Consider the following 23,119-nt stretch of genomic DNA (forward strand, 5'->3'; position numbering starts at 1 on the left):
TTGTATTTTCTTCCAAAATTCTTGTAAGGTTTTTTCTGTGTTTTCTTTGGTCTGTCTCTCAATCCTTTGAAGATACCTAAAGATAATTCTCTTGAATTCCTCATCAGAGAGCTTCAATGCTGCTTCTTCCTCAGGGATGTGTTCTGGGTCTGTATCCTGCTCCCTTGTCTCTACCACTTTATGCTGCTTCTTTTTGTGAACTGTGATGGTGTGTTGTTTCTGAGGTATCGTGATGTTGTTGTATTTAGATCTCTGTTAACTGTTTATGAAGAGCAGCCAAGGGTGATTCAGGCTCTTCTTGTGGTTTTTTGTCATTGGCCCATTGGTAGAGAAGGAGGAAGTGGCTCTCGCTCAGTAAGTGAAGTCCCAGGAGGTGTGGGTGTAGTTGTGTCTTATGGGGATTGTTGTTGTCTCCCACTCAGTTAGACACAAACTATAATTGAATAACCATCAAAAAACTAAAAGCCCATGGCTGAAAAATACACCAAGTAATCACACAGGAACATTAACCAAAAAAAGAGAAAAGGGAAAAAAAGAAGAAAAAACAAGCAAACCTGCAATATCTGGGGATAGGGCACTAAGAAGAAAATTTAAAAAGTAGGGAAGGAGAATAATAAATGAAGAAAAAAATAGAAAGAATGCAAAAAGAGAAACAAGGAATGGGGTTAGTCATGAGAAAAAAAAAGGGGGGAAAGAAAAAAAATTAAAAACCTTAAATGGGGGGAGGCAGAATTTCAATCAGGCACAGAGAAAAGAAAAAATGTTGAAAACTAGGACCTGGTAGGGGAAGATTAAGAATAATAATTAAAAGGACAAAGAGTATTAATAATATTAGTTGGTTTGAAACGGACAAATAAAAGCAAACTAATCACCGGGAAAAAGAAAGCAAAAAAGAAAAAAAGAAAAAAATCGGTGGAGGACTGGGTAGGGCACCCAGGCTCTGTGTGAGCACACAGACTGTGATGGAGTTCCTGTGGGCCCAGAAGGTAGGTGGGAGTGGGGATGGCCACACCTCTGTTCACCAAGCAGGTGTAGGGTGTAGTAACAAGAAGAATGTCATACCTTTTCAGTCTTGCAGGCCCCAAGTGTCCTTGGGGTTGCTGGAAAGCAGAATGTGTTCTTAAGCCCCAGAAATCTGCAAGAGCACTGTCTCTTTAAATATCCAAAATACTCAAGCCGCTTTTTAAACCTTCAAAACGGTGGCATCCTCCGGACCGGCAAAAGTCCACAACCTATCTCTTCACTTTCTCCGTTTGTTCCCCAGCCACTGTGCACAGTCCTCTGTGCAGTCCCTAGCTAGCAGGGTGATTTTTAGGTTAATTCTTAAGTCCTACCACCAGTCAGGAATCTCCAAGCCGCCTGTAGGATCAGGGTTGCTCAGATCGCTGTCAGACCGCAGCTCCATATGTCTCCTTTTTTTTGGTATTTTCACACAAATTCTTCTGCTAGTTGGGGTTTAGTCCACTTTTGTATCCTTCCCTTCAAGGCTCAGGGGTCCAAGATTATCTTCTGTGTCTGTGTTAATTGGTTTCCCTTTTCTTTTTTGAAGAGGGTCTGTGCAGTCCTTCTGCCTAGTCCGCCATTTTGCCAGAACTCCTTGAAGTGCTTTTAAGATGTACTTACAACATTCCTCTCTAAAAGTAAATGGATGTTTCCACCTACTGATATAATATTATAAGTACTTTTTAAATCCGTATTTTAGGTGGCTTTCCTACCATGAAATTGCTATAAATTGGATATGAAAAATAGAAAATCTTTCTTTTTCATGAAAAAAAAAAAAGCACTCAAGTGGTGCTAAGGCAAATTCCATTGAGTCCAATTTAGACTGAAGATTTGGCCTTATTTAGAAACTTACAACTGGAGGTTAATAATACCAGTACTGACTGAAATTCACCATTAATTTATCAAAAAGTATTTATTATCTACCTACAAATAGCCAAGCAGTGCAACTAGGACCTGCACTTATAAAGGTAAACAAGAAACAGTTTTTTCCACCAGGAATTTAGAGTTTGTATGAAGAGACAGGGAAGTAAATAATGCGCTCTATAATGTCACCAATGGTATGCATATAAGTACTATGATAAAAATATATATACATTTGAAGAGTATTACAAGGACACCTAGGCCAGACTGGAGATATACTATAATACCTGATCTGAGCACTGGAGGACAATAGAGACCCAGTAGATAAGTAGATCAAGTTATATCATGATGACTGAGCTGCAGGACAAGTAGGAGTCAATCAGATTTGGGGAAGACAGACTAGGCAGAGAAATCAACATATACTAAGCCCAGGAAACAACAGAAAGTCCAATATGTTTAAAAATAACAAGTACCTCAATATGAATGCATCAGAGTGTAAGGAGAGAGAGTGATGATAAGCGGGGTCAAGAAAGTATCTAATTATAAAGGACTTTTACACCATAGCAAGGAGTTTGGACTTTATGGAGCAGAGAGAGGCTACTAAAGCTTTTTAAGCAAATGGAATGACACCATCTTATTTGCAATTTTGAGGGAATACTCCATTAGTTCTTGAAGAAATGACTAAAGTAAGACAAGTATATATGAGGCATAGAGCAATGAACAAGTAAATATCAAACTAACATACTAAAAAATAAAAGGAACTTTTTTACTGGAAGACTAAACCCACATGACATATAGAATAATTTTGAGGCCAGAAGTTATTAAAAAAAAATAAAGAGGAGGTGACAATGTTAACAAAGAAAAAGAAGTTCTGAGAAATGAAGAATATTGTTCAGAGGAAAGCAAAATTTCAACTAACATATTCTTATGTATGAAGGAATAAGAGTGCTCTTGTAGGTAGAAGCATATTTGAAAGAGCAGAACTCACAGGAAAACCAAATGTGAAGAAGAGATGAGAGCATGCAAAGGAAATGGAAAGAAGGAAGGAAGGAAGGAAAGAAGGAAAAAGGAAGGAGGGAGAGAGGGACGAGGAAGAAAAAAAGGGTAAAAGAAGAAGTAGCATGGGGAATAGCAGCAACCAAAATTAAAAATGATAATTTGGGCTTGAATGATGGGGAACAAAAGTTATTAGTTATAAAAAGTTTAAAATACAAAAATACAGGGACCATCTGTAGATAGGTAAATGGTCTAGGCTGGCTGGACATTTCAGCCCCACATGGTCATTCAGGGATTCAGATTCCTTCCATTTTCTAGCTCATCATGCAGCCCTCATCTATGTACTGCAGCCTGGATCAGCACATTGTCCTAGTTCTAGCTCATCGGAAGAGAATAAGAATGGAAATAGAAAGCATCCAATTTACTCTTTAAAAATGCTGCAGAAGTGCACGTATTCTTTCAATGCTCGTTCTGGTGTTGAGAGCTGAGTCCTCTGCTATGCAAGCTATAAAAGAGTTGGAATATGGATATACTCTGGCAAGATGGCAGAACAGGCAGACAGGCTACACAGACCCTCTGCAACAAAGCAATGAAAAACCAATGGAAACCTGTACAGAGGATGATCTTGGAAACCTGAGCTTTGAAGGGAAAGATAAAGAACAGGAGCTCTGGTGGCATAGTGCCTAAGGCATTTGACTGCTAAGCAGAAGGCTGGCAGTTCAAACCTACCAGCTGCTCCTTGGAAGGAAGATTAGGCAATCTACTTCCACAGAAAATGCATTAGTGCCTGATGACCAGAAGGGAGAACAGTGAGGAAGGGGACAGGTGGGCCTGTGGAATGCCAGTGGCTGTCCTGACGATGCAACCATTCTGGATGTTTGCAAGCTGCTGGCACAGCAGTTCTGAGTGTGTATGGATGGCATTCTTGCTTGGACTGCAATCTGGGATTGCACTACCCCTATTGAGGACAGTTTGGGCAACTACCCTGGAGACTGACTACTGGAGAGGTATGATATACCCTTTATTATTGTTGTTCCCCACACCCTCTTGGTGAACAGGGGTGTGGCTATCCCTCCCCCCCTACTTCCACCTACCTTCTTGACCTGTGCCCTGGCAGAGACTGGGTGCCATGCCCCACCCCCACAGTTTTGCTTTTGTGTTTTAAAATTATTCTTTGTTATCTTCCTCCTTTCTCACTTCCTCCCTTTTTTTTTTTTTTTTTTTTTTGTTCAAGCTCTTTCCCATCTCTGGTTCTTATTTTCATTTTATTTTTTCTCTTCCCTTTTCTTGGCTCTCTTCCTTTTTCTTTCTTTTGAGTATTCCTATCCCTTGTTTTCCCTTTTGCAGTTTTCCCTATTCTTTTACTCTTACTCTTTTCTTTCATTCTCCCTCCCCAGATAGTGTGGACTTTTTTTTTTCTTTTTTTGCATTATCTTTCTGCTTTCCTTTTTAAATACATTCTGAAATTTTTTGTTCTTATTTATTGCATTTCTTTTTGGTTTTATTTTTTTAAAAGATTTTTCCTGCTTGTTTATGGGGTTTGAGTTTTTTGTTCTCTTGTTTTTATTTTATTGAATTTTTTTTTTTTTGGACTGAGTGGGAAACAGCAACTGTACCCACACAACTCAACCATACCTGCACATCCTGAAACCCCACCCACAGAATGAGGGTCATCACTTGCTTTTGCAACAAAAGACAAAAGATAGACAGTGGCCAATACCTGCTCAGCTCACCCTCAACTGCTCCTATGAACAGCTAACAGAGATCTGTGCACACACTCTCATTCTCTATCACACCACCAGGAGACAGGTGGAGAGTGCCTAAATGCTAACAACTAGTGAATTAAAGGAGCACAGTACCCTGCTTACACACATATATCAAAGCAAAATAAAGGAAAAAAAAATCTTGGATGAATCACACCAACATAAAACCACAGATTAAACATAAATACAAAAATACCACAATGTCTTGGAGACAACAGACCATCACAATCCACAAAAAAAAAAAAAAAAAGTAGTAGGAAAAAGGGACCAGCATACAAAACCAGAAAATATCCCTGAGGGAGAAGCAGCATTGGAACTCTCTGATAAGGAGTTCCAAAGAATTATATTTGGGTACCTTCAGCAGATTGAGAGACACATCAAAGAAAACACTGACAAAATCAAGGAAAATACTGACAAAATTAAGGAAAACACAGACAGAACTCTAGAATAATTTAGGAAAGCAATGCAAGAATAAATTAACAAAATAAACAAAAGATAGGAATGGATTAAAAAAACAACAAACAGAAGTATTAATATTAATTAAAAGAGTAATACTAAGATTTCAGAAATAGATAGACATTGAATGGACAAAGGAGTAGATTGAATCAATAAAAGACAGAATTAATGCGATTGAAGGCACATACCTCACTACTACTTTTTTAAGTGATCACTCAGACAAAAGTTCAAAATATAATGAAGAAAGCCTAAGATTCATGTGGAACACCATCAAGAGGAATAACCTATGTGTACTCAAAAATCCAGAACAGAAAGAGACAGATAAAACCACAGAGAAAATTGTCAAAGACTTGTTGGAAATGAATTTCCCTAATATGATGAAAGATAAGAATATATACATTCAAGAAGTTCGATGAACCCCAAACAAGATATACCCCTAAAAGAAAACCACCAAGCCATATCATCACCAAACTCACCAAAACCAAAGACAAAGAAAGAATCCTGAAAGCAGCATGAGAAAAATGAAAAGTTGCCTACATAGAGCAACCAGTAAGACTAAGTTCTGATTTCTCAGCAGAAACCATGCAGTTGAGAAGGCAATGGGATGATTTATATAAAACCCTAAAAGAAAAAAAAAAAATTAACCAAGGATTATATACCCAACAATATTGTCTATCAAATATAAGGATGAAACTAGATTTCCAGATCAGCAGAAATTAAGGGAAACTGTTAAAACCACACCAACTTTACAAAAGATGATAAAGGGAGCCCTTTTGGACAGAGAACCAACAACAGAAAACAACAATTGGTGATTGACACATGATGACCTATCCAAGAAACCAACCAAGTTATAGATGTATCCAAAGTAAAATAAGCTTACAAGATTGTAAACACAGTACCAGAGACATCATTTGGTAAATGAGGACAACTACAAACCAAAAATAGTGAATAAACAATGTAGTTATGGAAGTTCTAAATGGTGAGGAAGTCAATACAATTGTGAGATAGAACAGACTATTTTAAACTTGGGAAGAAAATTATAAATTACAAGGTAACTTCAAAGAAAAATAATAACACTTCACATCAGAATAAAAAAGATGAAAAAACACAAATACTTAGCAAATACTAAAACAGTAGCAATGAAGGAGATGAAACATAGCCCATAAACAAAATGAGCTCAGCACAGAAAATTATATGGAACAAAGAAATCAGCAACACAATAACAACAACAACAACAAAATTAACAAAATGACATTGATAAATTCATATTTGTCAATAATTACACTGAATGTCAATGGATTAAATATATCACTCAGGAGACAGAGAGTTGGAGACTGGATAAGAAAACATGACCCATCAGTATGCTGTCTGCAAGAGACTCATGTTAGACACAAAAGCAAAAATAGACTGAAAATCAAAGGTTGGGAAAAGATATACTAAGCAAATGGCACCCAAAAGAAGAGTGGCAATATCAACTTCTGATAAAATAGTCTAAGACAAAAATGACCATAAGAGACAAGGTAGGACATTATATAATGATCAAAGGATCACTTTAATGAGAGGACATAACCATAACAAATATCTGCGTATCCAGTGAAAGAGCCCCTATATAAATAAATAAAGCAGACTTTAAAAAAATTCAAAGACAAATAGATGACTCCACAGTAATAGTGGGAGCCTTTGTACATCACTTTCAATAAAAGATAGAACAACTGAAAAAAAAACTCAACAAAGATGAAGAACTGAACAATGCAATCAACCAATTTGACCTTATAGACATCTACAGAGCATATCACCCAACAACAGCAAAATATACATTCTTTTGCACCACACATGGAACATTCTCTGGGATTGACCTTATGTTAGGCCACAAAGCAAGCCTCAATAAATTTAAAGACATTGAGATGCTGAAAAGCATCTTCTCAAATCACAATGCTATATAATTTAGAGATCAACACTAGGAAGACCAATGGAAAAAGAGCAAACACATGAAAACTGAATAACACCCTCCTAAAAAATGACTGGGTACTAGAAGAAATAAAAAATGAAAGTAAAAAATTCCTGTTTAATGACCTTTTGCTTTCTTCATGGATGATGTTCTTCAAGGCATCCCATAATTCCTCTGGTTTTCAGTCATTGGTTTTCAATGCATCAAATCTATTCCTTATATGGTCTCTAAATTCAGGAGAAATATAGTCAAGTTCATATTTTGGCTCTCATGGATTTTATTTAACTGCCTTCAGCTTCAACGTGAACTTGCATATGAGCAGTTGATGGTCTATTCCACAGTCAGTTCCTGGCCTTGTTTTGGCTGAAGATATTGAACTTCTCTATTGCCTCTTTCCACAGATGTAGTTGATCTGATTCCTGTGTACTCCACCTGGCAAAGTCCACGTATATAGCCATAGTTGATGTTGTTGAAAAAAAGGTACTTGCAATGCATAACTCATTGGTCTTGCAAAATTCTGTCATGCTATCTCCAGCATTATTTCTTTCACCAAGGCAATATTTTCCAACTACCACTAATTCTTCTTTGTTTCCAACTTTTGCATTCCAACCACCAGCAATAATCAATACATTTTGATTGTATCTTTGGTCAATCTCAGACTGCAGAAGTTGGTAAAAGTCTTCAATTTCCATGTCTTTGGCTTTGGTGGTTGGTGCATAAATTTGAATAATGGTAATATTAACTGGTCTTCCTTCTAAACTCAAACTAAACTCACTGCTGTTGAGTTGGATCTGACTCATACCGACACCTCCATGGGTTTCTGACGCAGTGTCACTATGGAGGTAGATTGTCTGATCTTCCTTCTGAGGAGTAGCTGGTGGGTTTGAACTGCTAGCCTTCTAGTTAGCAGTCAAATGCCTTAGGCACTACACCAGCAGAACTCCCTAGTCCTCCTTGTAGGAGTATGTATATTATCCTATCACTGATAGCATTGTACTGCAGGATAAATCTTGAAACATTCTTTGTGACAATGAATGCCATGCCATTCCTCTTCAATTTGTCATTCCCAACGTAATACATCGTATGTTTCTCTGATTCAAAATGGCCAAAACCAGTCCATTTCAGCTCACTAATGCATAGGATATCAATCTTTATGCATTCCATTCCATTTTTGAAAACTTCTGATTTTCTTAGATTCATACATTGTACATTCCGTGTTCTGATTTTTAATGGATGTTTGCAGCTCTTTCTTCTCATTTTGAGTCATGCCATATCAGCAAATGAAGGTCCAAAAAGCTTTCTCCATCCACATCATTAAAGCAGCTCTACTCTGAGGAGGCAACACTTCCCCAGTCATATTTTGAGTGTCTTCCAACCTGATAGGCTCATCTTCCAGCACTATATCGGACAGTGTTTCAGGGCTATTCACAAAGTGTTCCAGTAATATATCACACAGTATGTCACTGCTATTCATAAGGTTTTCATTGGCCAATTCATTGAGAAGTGGATGGTCCTTTCCTTCTTCTGAGTCGTCTTAGTCTGGAAGCTCCACTGAAACCTGTCCACCATGGGTGACCCTGCTGGTATTTGAAATATTGGTGGCATAGCCTCCAGCCTCACAGCAACATGCAAGCCATGATAGTACTACAAACTGACAGACAAGTGGTGGCCTTCACAAATAGTGCTGGTAAAACTTGGTATACATTTTCAGAAAAAATAAAACAAGATCCATACCTTATACCATACACAAAAACTAACACCAGATGAATCAAAGACTTAATTGTGAAACCTAAAACTATGAAGTTCATCAAAGAAAAAGTAGAGGCATAATTGGGAGCCCTAATTTATGGTATAACTAGATTATCAAGCATAACCCAAGATGCACAAACAGCCAAAGATAAGCTAGATGAATGGGACCTTCTAGAAATTAAATTCTTATGTGCATCAAAAGTCTTCTCCAAAAGACTAAAAAGAGAACCTACAGAACGGGAAAAAAATATTTGGCAATGACATATCAAAAAGGACTTATCTCTAAAATTTATAGAAAACTCCAACACCTCAACATCAAAAAGACAAACCATCCAATTCAAAAGTGGGCAGATGACATGAACAGATAATTCACAAAAGAAGATATCCAAACAGCCAACAACATATGAAGAAATGTTCATGATCATTAGATGTTGGAGAGATGAAAGTCAAAAGAACCATGAGATACCATCTCACCCCAGCATTAATAGCAAAGTTCAACAAGATGGAAAATAACAAATGCTGGTGAGGATGTGGAGAGATTGAGACTCTCATACACTACTGGTGGGTCTGTGAAATAATACAACCACTGTGGAAATCAGTATGGCAAGTCCTTAAAAAGTTGCAATTAGAAATGCCATTTGATCCAGCAATCCCATTACTGGTACATATCCTAAAGAACTGAGAGGTAGGACACAAATAGATCTAAGCACTCCCATGTTCATCACAGCACTATTCACAATAGCAAAGAGATGGAAACAACCTAAGTGCCCATCAACCAAGGAATGGATAAACAAACTGTGGTACTGTGGTACATACACACAATGGAATACTATGCAACCCTAAAGAATAAGGTAGATTCTGCAAAACACCACATAATGTGGATGAACTTGGAGGACATTATCCTGAGTGAAATTAGTCAGTCACAAAAGGACAAATATTGTATTATTTCACTATTGTAAAAAGTGAAGGAAAAGTTTATACATGGAAGGAAACTTCCTTTGTTGGTTATCAGGGATGAAGGGGAGGGGAGAGGAGGCTAAATTCCTAGATAGGTTGTGTGTGGGGGGAAATAATAATATATGTATATATATACACACACACACACACACATATACATACACACACATATACATACATATATATGTATATACCAAAGATTATTAGTGGTTACCCAGGGTAGGATGGAAGGGGAAAGGGGAAGTTTCCATTTGTGGGGCATTGAGTTTATGCTAACGGTGGTAGAATATTTTGGAAAAGGATAGCAATAATGGTGGCACAACATGAAACTTTTCATCAGTGTTTCTGAGCTGTAAATGGAAGGTTGGTACATTGCCAGAAGTCTTGTTGTGTACATTTTCCCCACCATGAAAGTAAAAAAAGAAAAAAAAAAAAAAATGGAATATGTAGTCTCTGACCAGGAATAAAGGGAGAGGTGGTGTCTTCCCAGGTACCAAGTGGCTGATACTCTCTTACCAGGGAAAATGGAGATCGATGACAATTCCTTGTATCTGTATAGCAATTTATATTTTATGAAGAGCTGTCAAATAAATTGTTGCATTTGATCTTCATATCAATTCTATAAGCATTGTAGGGTTTTATTATGAGGAGATGCATGCAAGGAGAATGTAGCTCTAGTCATCTAAGTGGTTGGACTGAGAATTAAACCCATGTCCAGTGGAGATTGACCAGGTGACCAAATGGCAGAAAAAGAGGATTTTTCTCTTCTTATCCTGAGTCTGAGGAAGAGTCATTCAAAAACTGTCAACCCAAAATTAGTAATTGAATGAATAAATGAATTAATAATATGTATATATTGTTTAAAATTTATAAAATAAAGTAAGTGGAAAAGAAATGTAATGATTGCATGTTCAGATAATGTGTTCTTTACATTTGTGGCATTAATGCTTCTGAAATTATTAAAGCTTAAAACTTGTCTAAGACTTTTAAGACACCCCTACATCACCAGGACCATCACTCTGTATAGTTTTGTCAGCTCAAAAGCTAAGTTTTAGGTTGATTGTGTTTGTGTTTAGTTTCAGTTTTGCTTTGAGAAGAAAGGGACAGGAAAGGAAGTATGTAGTGCCTGGAGCATTCCTATTTATTCACCAACAAGGAACTGCAATAGAATAAGTTTTCAAGGCCTGTGTCTCATAACAACTACATTATAATCCATATAATAGTAATTTAATAAAGTAATACTAACAAAGTAATATTGGTAAAAATTAAGCAATAATTGGTAAAATTTATCATAATAAAATTATAGAAGAATGTTGACAATTCTGCAGAAGTAGAGGGTACATGAATTTGTGAAGCATGAACATCTATGTATTAGCCTGCTGCTTTCATTTTTCAATCATTCTGTAATGTATCCATATTTTTCTGTTCAGAAAAGGTCAATTCTATTTTATGCAATTCCTTATCTTGACATTTAATAAACACTTGAAATATTTTTTATAGTGCAGAAAATGAAGGTATTAGAGTTTTACTTATGCAAAATGGGATTAAAGTGCTATACATTTATTTTAAAACATTTAAACTTTTTTTTTTTTCTTTCCTAACAGTTAAAACACAAAAACAACTCACTGTCTGATTTTTCTTTTCAGATGTAAATGTGGAACCCTATAGGACTTATGAGTATAGGCTTTCTGCATGGAATAGCTATGGGCGAGGATTCAGCAATGCTGCTATAGCCAGCACAAAAGAAGACGTGCCCCAAGGAGTGAGTCCCCCTAGATGGACCAAAATGGATAATCTTGAAGATGTAATAGTCCTAAACTGGAAGAAACCAATACAACCGAATGGTATCAAGCTACTTTTTTTTAACATATATATAATTTTTTTGTGATTTTAAGCCAATTGGTTTTCCATTTGGCAGTCCATACACATTCTGTTTTGTGACATTCACTGCAATCCCCACACATGTCTACTGTCTAGTTAGTGGGGTTTACTTTCCCTTTTCCCACTCATGATAATCTTTAAAGAATGATTCTTTCTCTGTGTAAACCATTCTCAGACATGTTGTATTAGTGGTCTCATACAATATATATCCTTTTGTGACTGAATAATTTCACTCAGCATGATGTCCTCTAGGTTCATCCATGTTATGAAATGTTTTGCAGATTCATCATTATTCCTTAATGTTGTATAGTATTCCATTGTGTGTATGTACCATAGTTTTTTTAATACATATACATTTATCCATTGATGGGCACGTAGGTCGTTTCCATCTTTTTGCTGCTGTGAATAAAGCTACAATGAACACAGGTATGTATATATCCATTTGTGTTGTGGGGCTTATTTCTCTAGGATATATAACTAGTAGTGGGATTGCTGGATCATATGGTATTTCTATTTCCAACTTTTTAAGGAAGCACCATACTGCTTTCCACAGTGGTTGTACCATTATCCATTCCCACCAGCAGTGCATAAGTGTTCCAGTTTCTCCACATACACTCCTCAGCATTTATTGTTTTCTAGTTGTTTTTTTTTTTTTTTCAATTTTGCTATTATTGCTGGGGTGAGATGGTATCTCATTGTTTTGATTTGTATCTCATTTATGGCTAGTGATCTCAGAAGAAGGAAGAGGCCATCCACTTTTCAAAGAATTGGGCAGTGAAAACCTTATGAATAGCAGACAAATGTTGTCTGATATATTGCTAGAAAACTTTATGAATAGCCCTGAAACATTGTCTGATGTAGTGCCAGAAGATGAGCATCTCTGGTCAGAAGGCATTCAAAATACAACTGGGGAGCTGCCTCCTCAAAGTAAAGTCAACCATAATGATGTGGTTGGAGTAAAGTTTTTGGGACCTTCATTTGGAGCACAACTCAAAATAGGAAGAAATGGCTGCAAACATCCATTAATAATCAGAATGTGGACTGTACAAAATATGAATGTATGGAAATTGGACATTCAAAAATGAAGTGGAATACATAAAGATTGATATCCTAGACATTAGCTGAAGTGGACTTGTGTTGGCCAATTTCAATCAGACAGTCACATGCCAAGAATGACAAATTGAAGGAGAATGGCATGGCTTTTATCATCACAAAAAATGTTTCAAGCTCTATCCTGAAATAGAATGCTGTCAATGATAGGGTAATATCCATAGGCCTACAAGGAAAACCAGTTTATACTACTATTATTCTAATTTATTCACCAACTACTAAAGCCAAAGATGAGAAAACTGAAAATTTTTACCAACATCTGCAGTCTGAAATTTACCAAACATGGAATCAAGATGTATTGATTTTGGGTGATTGTTCCACTAACTGTGGAACAGGCCATCAATTGCTTATAAGTAAGTTCAAGTTGACATTGAAGACAATTAAAACAAGTCTATTATAGCAAAAGTTGTAAACAAAGAAGAATCACTGGTAGTTGGAAATTATGGCCATGGTGATAGAAATAACCCCAGATATCACATGATAGAAGTTTGTAAGACCAATGACTTATCATTGCAAACACCTTTTTCAACAACATAAAGAGTGGCTATACACATGGACCTCATCAGATGGAATACACAGGAATCTGACTACTTCTGTAGAAAGGGGCAATGGAAAAGCTGAATATCTTCAGCCAAAACAAAGCCAGGAGCTGACTGTGGAACAGACCATCAATTGCCCACATGCAAGTTCAAATTGAAGCTGAAGACAATTGAAACAAGTCCACGAGAGCTAAAGTATGACCTTAATTTTATCCCACCTGAATTTAGAAACCATCTGAAGAATAAATTTGATGCATCAAACACCAATGACCAAAAACCAGACTAGTTGTGGGCTGACATCAAGAACATCACACATGAAGAATGCAAAAGCTCATTAAAAAGACAGGAAAGGAAGAAAAGTCTCAAAATGGATGTCAGAGGATACTCTGAAACTTGTTCTTGAATGGAGAGTAGCTAAAGCAAAAGGAAGAAATAATAAATAACAAAAGATTTCAAAGAGCAACTCAAGAAGACAGAGTCAATTAGTATAATGAAATGTGCAATGACCTGAAGTTAGAAAACCAAAAAAGGAAAACATGCTCAACATTTCTCAAGCTGAAAGAAATGAAGAAAAAATTCAGGGATCAAGTTGCAATATTAAATGATTCTATGGGGAAAATATTGAATGATGCAGGAAGCATCAAAAGAAGATGGAAGGAATATACAGAGTCACTGTACAAAAAAAGTATTGGTCAATGTTCATCTATTTCAGGAGGTGGCATATGATCAAGAACCAATGGTATTGATGGAAGAAGCACAAGCTGCACTGAAGGAATTGATGGAAAACCCACTGAGATCTTTTAACAAACAAATGCCACAGTGGAGGTGCTTACTCATCAACACCAAGAAATTTGGAAGACAGCTCCCTGGCCAACTGACTGGTAGAGATCATTATTTATACCCACTCCAAAGAAAAGTGATCCAACAGAATGTTGTTATGGAACAATATCATCAATATCACACGCAAATAAAATTTTGCTGAAGACAATTCAAAAACAGTTGCAGCAGTATATTGATAGGGAACTTCCAGAAATGCAAGCTGGATTCAGAAGAGGAAATGAAACATGGGATATCATTGCTGAGATCAGATGGATCTTGGCTGAAAGCAAAGAATATCAGAAAAACGTTTACTTGTGTTTTATGGACTATGCAAAAGCATCCAATTGTATGGATCATAACAAATTATGGATAGCATTGAGAAGAATGGGAATTCCAGAACACTTAATTGTTCTCATGAAGAACCCATGAGACCAGGAGGTTGTCATTCTGACAGAACAAGGGGATACTGCATGATATAGAGTCAGGAAGGGAGTGCTTCCAGGTTGTATCCTTTCATGGTACTTATTCAATCTGTATGCTGAGCAAATAATCCAAGAGTTGGACTTTATGAAGAAGAACATAGCATCAGGATTGAAGAAGACTCATTAACAACCTAAAATATGCAGATGACCCAACTTTGCTTGCTGAAACACTTACTGATGAAGATTAAAAACTAGTCTGAAGTATGGATTACACCTCAAAATGAAGAAAATAAAAATCCTCACAAGCATCAAATAGATAAATATCCTCATGATAAATGGAGAAAAGATCAAAGTTGTCAAAGATTTATTACTTGGATTCACAATCAATAGTAATGGAATCAGCAGTCAAGAAATCAGACTTCTTATTGCACTGGGCAAATCTGCTGGAAAATACCTCTTTAAGTGCTCAAGAACAAAGATGTCTCTTTGAAGACTAAGGTGCACCTAACCCAAGCCATGATATTTTCAGTCACCTCATATGCATGTGAAAGCTGTACAGTGAATAAAAAAGATTGAAGAAGAGTTGATGCTTTTGAGTTGTGATGTTGGGGAAGAATATTGAAAGTACCATGGACTGCCAGAAGAACAAACAAATCTGTTCTGGAAGAAATGAAGCTGAAATGCTCCTTGAAATTGAGAATGGCCAGAAGATTGATTGAAGAGAGACTGATAATTGCACCTTAGATGGCTGCTTGCAAACTTTTAAGACCCCAATCAATACTCACCAAAGTAGGATGTAAAACAATGTCTTTGGGGGGTATATTACGTGAATTGACCTTGTTTGTCCTCTGTGATTATGGTTCTGAGCTCACAGGCTCAGTGACCCACTCCTTCATGGTGTTTTGTTACGTTTGAGAAGTTTTCATAACTTTGCCCCATTTAGCTCTACTATATACATGGATGTTTTTACAACACATACATATTAAAGATAATAATAAATAACTCACTGCCATCACGTCGACTCCAGCTTATGTTGTTGTTGTTGATATGTGCTTTCAAGTCAGACCCGACTCATAGTTACCCCTCCTTGGGTTTTAAGACAATATCACTAAGGAAGTAGATTGTCCAACCTTACTTCTGAGCAGTGTCTGGCGGGTTTGAACTGCCAGACTTCAGGTTAGCAGTCAAGTGCCTTAGGCACTATGCTGCCAGAGCTCCTAGCAGCCCCCATTGGGTTTCTGAGGCAGTAAATCTTTATGGAAGTAGATTGCCCCCATCTTTCTTCTGAGGAGTGCCTGGTGGGTTTGAAGCACCAACCTTCTCGTTAACAGTCAAATGCCTTAGGCACTGTGCCACCAGAGCTCCTAGTGCACATACACATAAGTTTATAGAAATATAATCTGCCAAACCTATCTACAGTCATGGGCATTGGCCCATTTGTCTATTCAAACCTAATCAACTTGCCTACTTACCTATGTATCCAATTGTAGATTAATGTTTGTTATTACTGGTAATGCAGGATTGTGATATGTGAATGTGATTGTGAAATTGTGTTTACCTTTGTTGTTGGTACTATTATGCACCTCTCTGTGTCCACCTTTCCCTTAGTGATATCATGCTAGTCATCTTAGTATATTGCCTTTCTCTTCACTCATAATAATTCCTATTTAGTAATCTTCCCTCCCCTTCCCATCCATCCCTGAGAACTATCAAATAATGTTTCTTTCTGTGTGGAAACCTTTCCTTTAGTTTTTATAATAGTGAACTCATACAATATCAGTTCTTTTGTGATTGACTTATTTCACTCAACATAATGCCCTCCAAGTCCATCCACAGTAAGAGATGTTTCATGGATTCTTCATTATTCTTTAATATTGCATAGTACTCCATTGTGTGTATGTGCCATTGTTTGGTTATCCGTTTTTCTGTTGATAGGCATGTCATTGTTTCCATTTATTTGCTATTGTGAATAGTGCTATAATGAACATGTGTGTGTATATATCTGTCCATGACCCGGCTCTCAGTTGTTTATGATATATACCTAATAGTGAGATTGCTGCATCAAGAAGTATTTCTAGTTCCAACTTTTTAAGGAATCTCCACACTGTTTTCCACAGTATTTGCACCATTTTACTGGTGGTGTGGTGCCAAAGGCACTTGACTGCTAACCAGAAGGCTGGTGGTTCAAATCCACCAGCCACTCCTCAGTTGGACAATCTACTTTCGTAGTGATACCCTGTCAGAAACCCAAAGAGGAGTCGCTATGAGTTGGTCCAGCTCAAAGGCACATAATAACAACAAAAGTATATGAGAGTTCCAATTTCTCTACACCCTCACCTATATTTGTTGTTTTCTGTCTTGCTGAACTTTGCTATTATTGCTGGGGTGAGATGATACCTCATTGTTTTGATTTGCATTTCTGTAATGACTAATGATCATAAGCATTTCTTCATGTGTTTGTTGGCCACCTAAATATCTTCTTTGGTGAAGTGTTCTGTTCATGTCCTCTACCAATTTTTTAATTAGATTGTTTAATCTTTTCAATGTTGAGGTATAGAAATTTTCTATAAATTTTAGAGATAAGTGCCTTCTTGGTTATGTCATTCCCAAATATTTTTTTTCCAATCTGTAGGTTCTCTTTTTTATGGTATTAAAGTCTTTTGATGTGTGCAAGAATTAAAATTTTAGAAAGCCCCACTCATCTAGTTTATCGTCTGCTCTTTGTGCATTTTTGGTTATGTTTGGTTGGTTTTTATGCCATAAAACAGGGCCCCTAAGTTTGTTCCTATTTTTCCTTTGATGATCGTTATAGTTTTCAGTTTTATGTTTAAGTGCTTGATCCATCCTGACTAAGTTTTTGTTTATGGTGTGAGGTATGAATCTTGTTTCATTTTTTGCAAATAGATATCCAGTTTTGCCAGCACCATTTGTTAAAGAGTTGGTCATTTCCCAATTTCATGGATTCTAGCCTTTGTCAAAGGTCAGCTGTCCATAGGTGGTTAGAGCTATTTCTTCGTTCTCAATTCTGTTCCTTAGGTTTCTGGGTCTCTTGTACCAGAACCAGATGGTTTTGACTACTGTGGCTGTATAGTAGGTTTTGAGATCAGGAAGAGTGAGTCCTTCTATTTTGTTCTTCTTCAGTAGTGCTTTGCTTATCTGTAGTTTCTTTCCTTTCCGTATAAAATTGTTGTTGTTGTCATGTGCCCTCGAGTCGAACCTGACTCATAGGGACCCCTGCTTGGGCTTCCAAGGCGGTATCACTACGGAAGTAGATTGCCCAACCTTCCTTCCGAGGAGTGGCTGGTGGGTTTGAACCACCAGCCTTCTGTTTAGCAGTCAAGTGCCTTAGGCACTATGCTACCAGAGCTCCCCCATATAAAATTAGTGTTTGATTTTTCCTTCTTAAAGAATATTGATAGAGTCTGGGTCAGGATTACATTGTATTTATAGATTGCTTTGGATAGTATTCATATTTTTGCAATGTTCAATCTTCCTATCTACAAGCATGGTATGTTCTTCTATTTTTGTAGGTCTCTTTTAGTTTCTTGTAGTAATGTTTTATAGTTTTCCTTGTATAGGTCTTTTGTGTATCTGGTAAGATTTATTCCTAAGTATTTTATCCTTTTGGTAGCTATTGTATTCTTTTCTTTACTTCTTTTCCAGAGATGTCTTTGTTGATGTGGAGGGATCTGATGGGTTCTTGTATGTTGATCTTGTACCCTGCCACTTTGCTGAGTCTTACATTTAGTTCTGGTAGTTTTCTTACTGAGTCTCTGGGATTTTCTATATATAAAATCAAGTCATCTACAAATAAGGATAGTTTCACTTTTTCCTGAACAATTTGGTTCTTTTTATTTCCTGTTCTTGTCTTATTGCCATGGCTAGGATTTCTAATGCAAATGAGTAAAAGTTGTGATAGAGAGCATCCTTGTCTGGTCCCTGTTTACAAAGGGAATACTTTCAGTCTCTCTATTGATAATAATGATGATAATAATGATGACCATATTGCATATATGCCCTTAATAATATTGAGGAATTTCCCTTCTATTTTTATTTTGCTGAGAGTTTTTATCAGGAATAGGTGTTGGATTTTCTCAAATATCTTTTCTGAATCTATTGATACAGTCATGTGATAATTTTCCTTTGCTTTATTTATGTAGTGGATTATATTGATTTTCTAATATTGAACCATCCTTCTATACCAGGCATGAATCCCATTTGGTCATGATGTATTCTTTTTTGATATAGTGCTGGATTGTACTGGCTAGAAGTTTGTTGAAGATTATCGTGTCTGTATTTACAAGGGATATTGATCTCAAGTTTTCTTTTTAGTAGTATCTTTGCCTGGTTTTGGTATCAGTTATGCTTGCTTTGTAAAATGAATTTGGGAGTGTTCTATCCCTTTCTATATTCTGGAATAGTTTGAATAGGATTGATGTCAGCTTCTCTCTGAATGTTTGGTAGAATTCCCAGTGAAGCTGTCTGGGCCAGGACTCTGATTTCTTCTTTTGCTATGGACCTGTTCAAGTTTCTACCTCAGTCTGTGTTAGTTTAGGTAGGTCATGTTTTTCTAGAAATTTGTCCGTTTCTACAAGGTTTTCAAGTTTGTTAGAGCAGAGTTCTTCTGTTATTATCCTTTTTATGATTCTGTTATTATCCTTTTTATTTCATTTGGTTCTATTGTGGCATCACTCATTTCATTTTTTATAAATGTTATTTGCTTCTTCTCTTTATTTTCCTTAATGAAATTTGTAAGTACTTTGTCAATCCTTTCATAGAACCAAATTCATCTTGTTTATTCTTTCTGTTATTTTCTCTTTCATTTATTTTTCCTCTACTCCTTAAGTTTTCTTTGTTTTAGATACTGTTAGTCTTTTTTATTGCTCTTTTCTGATTATTTGAGTTGTTGAGTTAAGGTATTGATTTTGATTGTTCTTTCTTTTTTGAAGTGTGCATTTGTTGCTATAAATTGACCTTTGAGTACTATATTCACTGTGTCTCAAAAAGTTTTGGTATGTTGTGTCTTCATTCTCGTTTGCTTCTAGAATTTTTAAAAATTATTATTTCATATTATATTTCTTTTGTTATCCAGTAGTTTTTGAGCTGGGTATTATTCAGTTTGCATGTATTTGATTTTTCCCCCGATCTACCTATTATTGATTTCTAATTTTACAGTGTTGTGATCCAAGAAAATGCTTTGTAGTTTTTTTGATGTTTTTTAAATTTACTGAGGTTTGCTTTGTGGCCTAAAATATGGTATTGTGGTAGTTAAGGTTATGTGTCAATTTGGCTGGGCCTGGTTTTGAGTGGCTGGGCAGCTGGATTAGTTATTCCCCATGAGATTGGCAATTAACTCCATGGTGGAATATACTAGAGCAGCTGAGTAGCTGCTTTAGAGATGTGGGCTCCTTCCAGTATATAAGAAGCAACTTTGAGGAAGGTCTCCAGCTTTTTGGCACATTTGGACTCTTCATGTCTCCAAGTCTTCACTCAGCAGCCTGCCATGCTCTGCCAATTTTAGGATTATTAATGGGACTTGCAGTGTGGTTAGGTAATTCTGGGACTGTGCCTTTTCAGTTATTGACCTTGGGTTTGTCAGACTCAGCAGCCAGCATCTGCTTGAGTGAAGAAAGCCTCCAGCTTCAGTGGGCCAGGAGCAAGAAGTAGAGTTGAAGACCAAGGTCGAGGGGCTTTCACCCAGTGCCTAGAGCCTGGCACTTTAAACTGGGCCTTCTAGCCTCCAAAACTGTAAGAGAATAAAGCTCTGTTTGTAAAAGCCACCCATTTGTGGTATCTTCTGTTAGAGCAGCACAAAGTAATTAGTACAGTATATTTTGGAGAATGATCCATGTGCACTAGAAGAAAAATGTTTATTGTGGTTTTTTTGGGAGTTGTTGTTATTGTTGTTATATGCTGTTGAGTTGGACATGACTCATAGCGACCCCTCCTTGGGTTTCCGAGGCAGTATCACTAAGGAAGTAGATTGCCCCATCTTCCTTCTGGGGAGTGGCTACTGGGTTTGAACCACCAGCCTTCTGGTTAGCAGTCAAGTGCCTTAGGCACTACGCTACCAGAGCTCCTTTGTCTATGAGTCAAGTTGGCTGATTGTGCTGTTGAGATCTTCTGTTTCCTTATTGAGTTACTTTCTAGTTGTTTTGCATTTCATCAAGAGTGAGATGATAAAGTCTCCTACTACTATTATGAAATTGTCTATTTCTCTTTTCAATTCTGTTAAAGTTTGCTGTATGTATTTTGAGCCTATTTCATTGGGTGCATAGGCATTTATGAAGGTTATGTCTTCTTGCTGGATTGACCCTTTTATCATTACATAATATTCTTCCTTGTCCCTAATGCCAGTTTTTGCCTTGAAGTCTATTTCATCTGAAACAGACTTGTTTTGTTTTGTTTTGGTACTCCTGCTCTTTTTTTGTTTGCCATTGGCTTGATTTTTTTTTTTTTTCCCTGTATTTGATTTTTAATTTATTTTTATCTTTGTATCTAAGGTGAGTCTCTTAGGGAGCATATTGATAGGTCATGTTTTCTTTCTTATGCATTCTGCCTCTTCCTTTCTCTTAACAAGTGTATTTAATCTATTCACAAACACTGTAATTAATGATAGATATGAATTTACTGCTTTCATTCTTTTGTGTTTTTCATTGAGGTGTTGATGATTACCCAGAATATTTTTTTGTGATGAATAAATTTTGCTTTCAGATTTTCTTTTCATTTTCTTAATTGTGTTGATTTTGTGTTAACTAACTCCTTATAATTTTCTTCTTATTTTGGCTGTTGTTGTTGTTATGTGCCGTCGAGTCAGCCCTGACTCATAGCGACCCCTCCTTGGGTTTCCGAGGCAGTATCACTACGGAAGTAGGATTGCCCAACCTTCCTTCTGAGGAGTGGCTGATGGGTTTGAACCGCCAGCCATCTGGTGAGCAGTCAAGTGCCTTAGGCACTATGCTACCAGAGATAAAAATTAATTACAGGGTAACCACAAAGAAATTAATAAGGCTTCTAGCTTATTTTGGCTAGAAGCCTTATTAATTTCTTTGTGGTTACCCTGTAATTAATTTTTATCTTCCTACATTTGAAATAGTCCATTCTATATTGATATCATCCTGACTTCCCCTCCATTTGGAAGTTCTGTAATCATACTGTTCAGTCTTTTTTTTTGCTTTGCACTTGTTCTCTTTCACAGACTGACACCTCTGATTCTCTATTTTAAGCCTTGTAAGTTTGTTTTAATACTGAGAATTCTTTCTCTGGGTTGGATTATTGGTGATGTTGTCATGTGCATTAAACTTAGGTTGTTGTCTTTTGTTGTTGGTTTTCAATCCAAAGGATTTCTTGTAAGGTTGGTCTGGTTTTTACAAATTCCCTTAATTTCTGTTTATTTGGAAATGTCCGAATTTCACTATTGCATTTGAAGGACAGTTTTTCTGGGCATATAATTCTTGGTTGGCAGTTTTTTATTTCAAGATTTTGTATATGTCATCCCATTCCCTTCTTGCTTGCATAGTTTCTGCTGAGAAATTAGAGCTTAATCTTTTTTATGTAACATTTCATCTTTCCTGAGCTGCTCTCAAGATCTTTCTTTGTCTTTGTTTTTGGAAAATTTGATTAAGATATGTCTTAGTGACTTTCTTTTGGGATCTATCTTGTATGGGGTTCATTGAGCTTCTTGGATGGATATCTTTTTGTCTTCAATGATATTAGGGAAGTTTTCTGCTAGCAAGTCTTCATCAATTTTCTCTGTGGCTTTTTGTTCTTCCTCCTTCTCTGGAATGCCAAACACACATAAGTTATTTCTCTTTATATTGTTCCACATAATTCTATGGCTTTCTTCATTTTTTTTTTTTTTTTCCACTTTTTTCCCCTGATATTTCCTCATACAAACTGGTGTCAGGGGATTTGGATTTCGGCTGGCTAATCCATTCCTCAGTCAATACAATTCTATTCTTTTGTCCTTTCAATGTTTTAACTATCTCAGTAATTTTAGGTTAATCTACAGATTACTAATTGCTGTTTTCGTGTGATTTTTCATCATCTATTTATTTTGTCATTTTGCTCTTGTATGGTTTTCCTGTATTGTCTGAATTTTTCTTGATCCTTTTTGTGGTTTCCTTGAGTTCTTAGAAGGATATCTATCTATCAATTTCTCTCTATATATAATTTATTTTCCATATGTTTTGGTTACCTAGTGCCACTCTGACAGTAATATACCACAAATGGGATAACTAGAACAAACAAGAGTTTATTCTCTCACAGTGTTGGAGGCTAGAAGTCTGAGTTCAAAGTGCTGGGGTCTGGGGGCCAGGTGAAAGCCCCTCACCTCAGCCTTGAGCTTCAGCTCTGCCTCTTGCTCCTGGCCCACTGAAACTGGAGGCTTTCTTCACTCAGGTAGCTGCTGGCTGCTGAGGCTGACAAACCCAAGGTCAACAAGTAAAAAGGCACAGTCCCAACGTTACCAAACAATTAATTCAATTCCATTGAAATTCCCAAGATCAGCAGCACATGATAGGCTACTCAATGAAGACTCAGCTATATGTAGGGTTCAAGTCTGCCAAAAAGCAGGAGACCTTCCTACTTCTTTTGTGTGTGTGTGTATGTTTAAAC

General features: G+C 36.7%; 1 protein-coding gene across 1 annotated transcript in view; it reads left to right on the forward strand.

Annotated features, from left to right (window-relative positions):
* USH2A (usherin) overlaps positions 1 to 23,119 on the forward strand; it is a 1,482,371-nt gene that overhangs the window by 1,197,350 nt on the left and 261,902 nt on the right. Inside the window, exon 52 of the mRNA XM_007952540.1 lies at positions 11,379 to 11,576. Coding sequence (XP_007950731.1) covers positions 11,379 to 11,576 — 198 coding nt within the window. The remainder of the gene's footprint in view (positions 1 to 11,378; positions 11,577 to 23,119) is intronic.

This window comes from Orycteropus afer, unplaced genomic scaffold (assembly GCF_000298275.1).
Source record: "Orycteropus afer afer isolate SDZICR_OR568_19922 unplaced genomic scaffold, OryAfe1.0 scaffold00013, whole genome shotgun sequence".
NCBI classification, from domain to species: Eukaryota; Metazoa; Chordata; class Mammalia; order Tubulidentata; family Orycteropodidae; genus Orycteropus; species Orycteropus afer.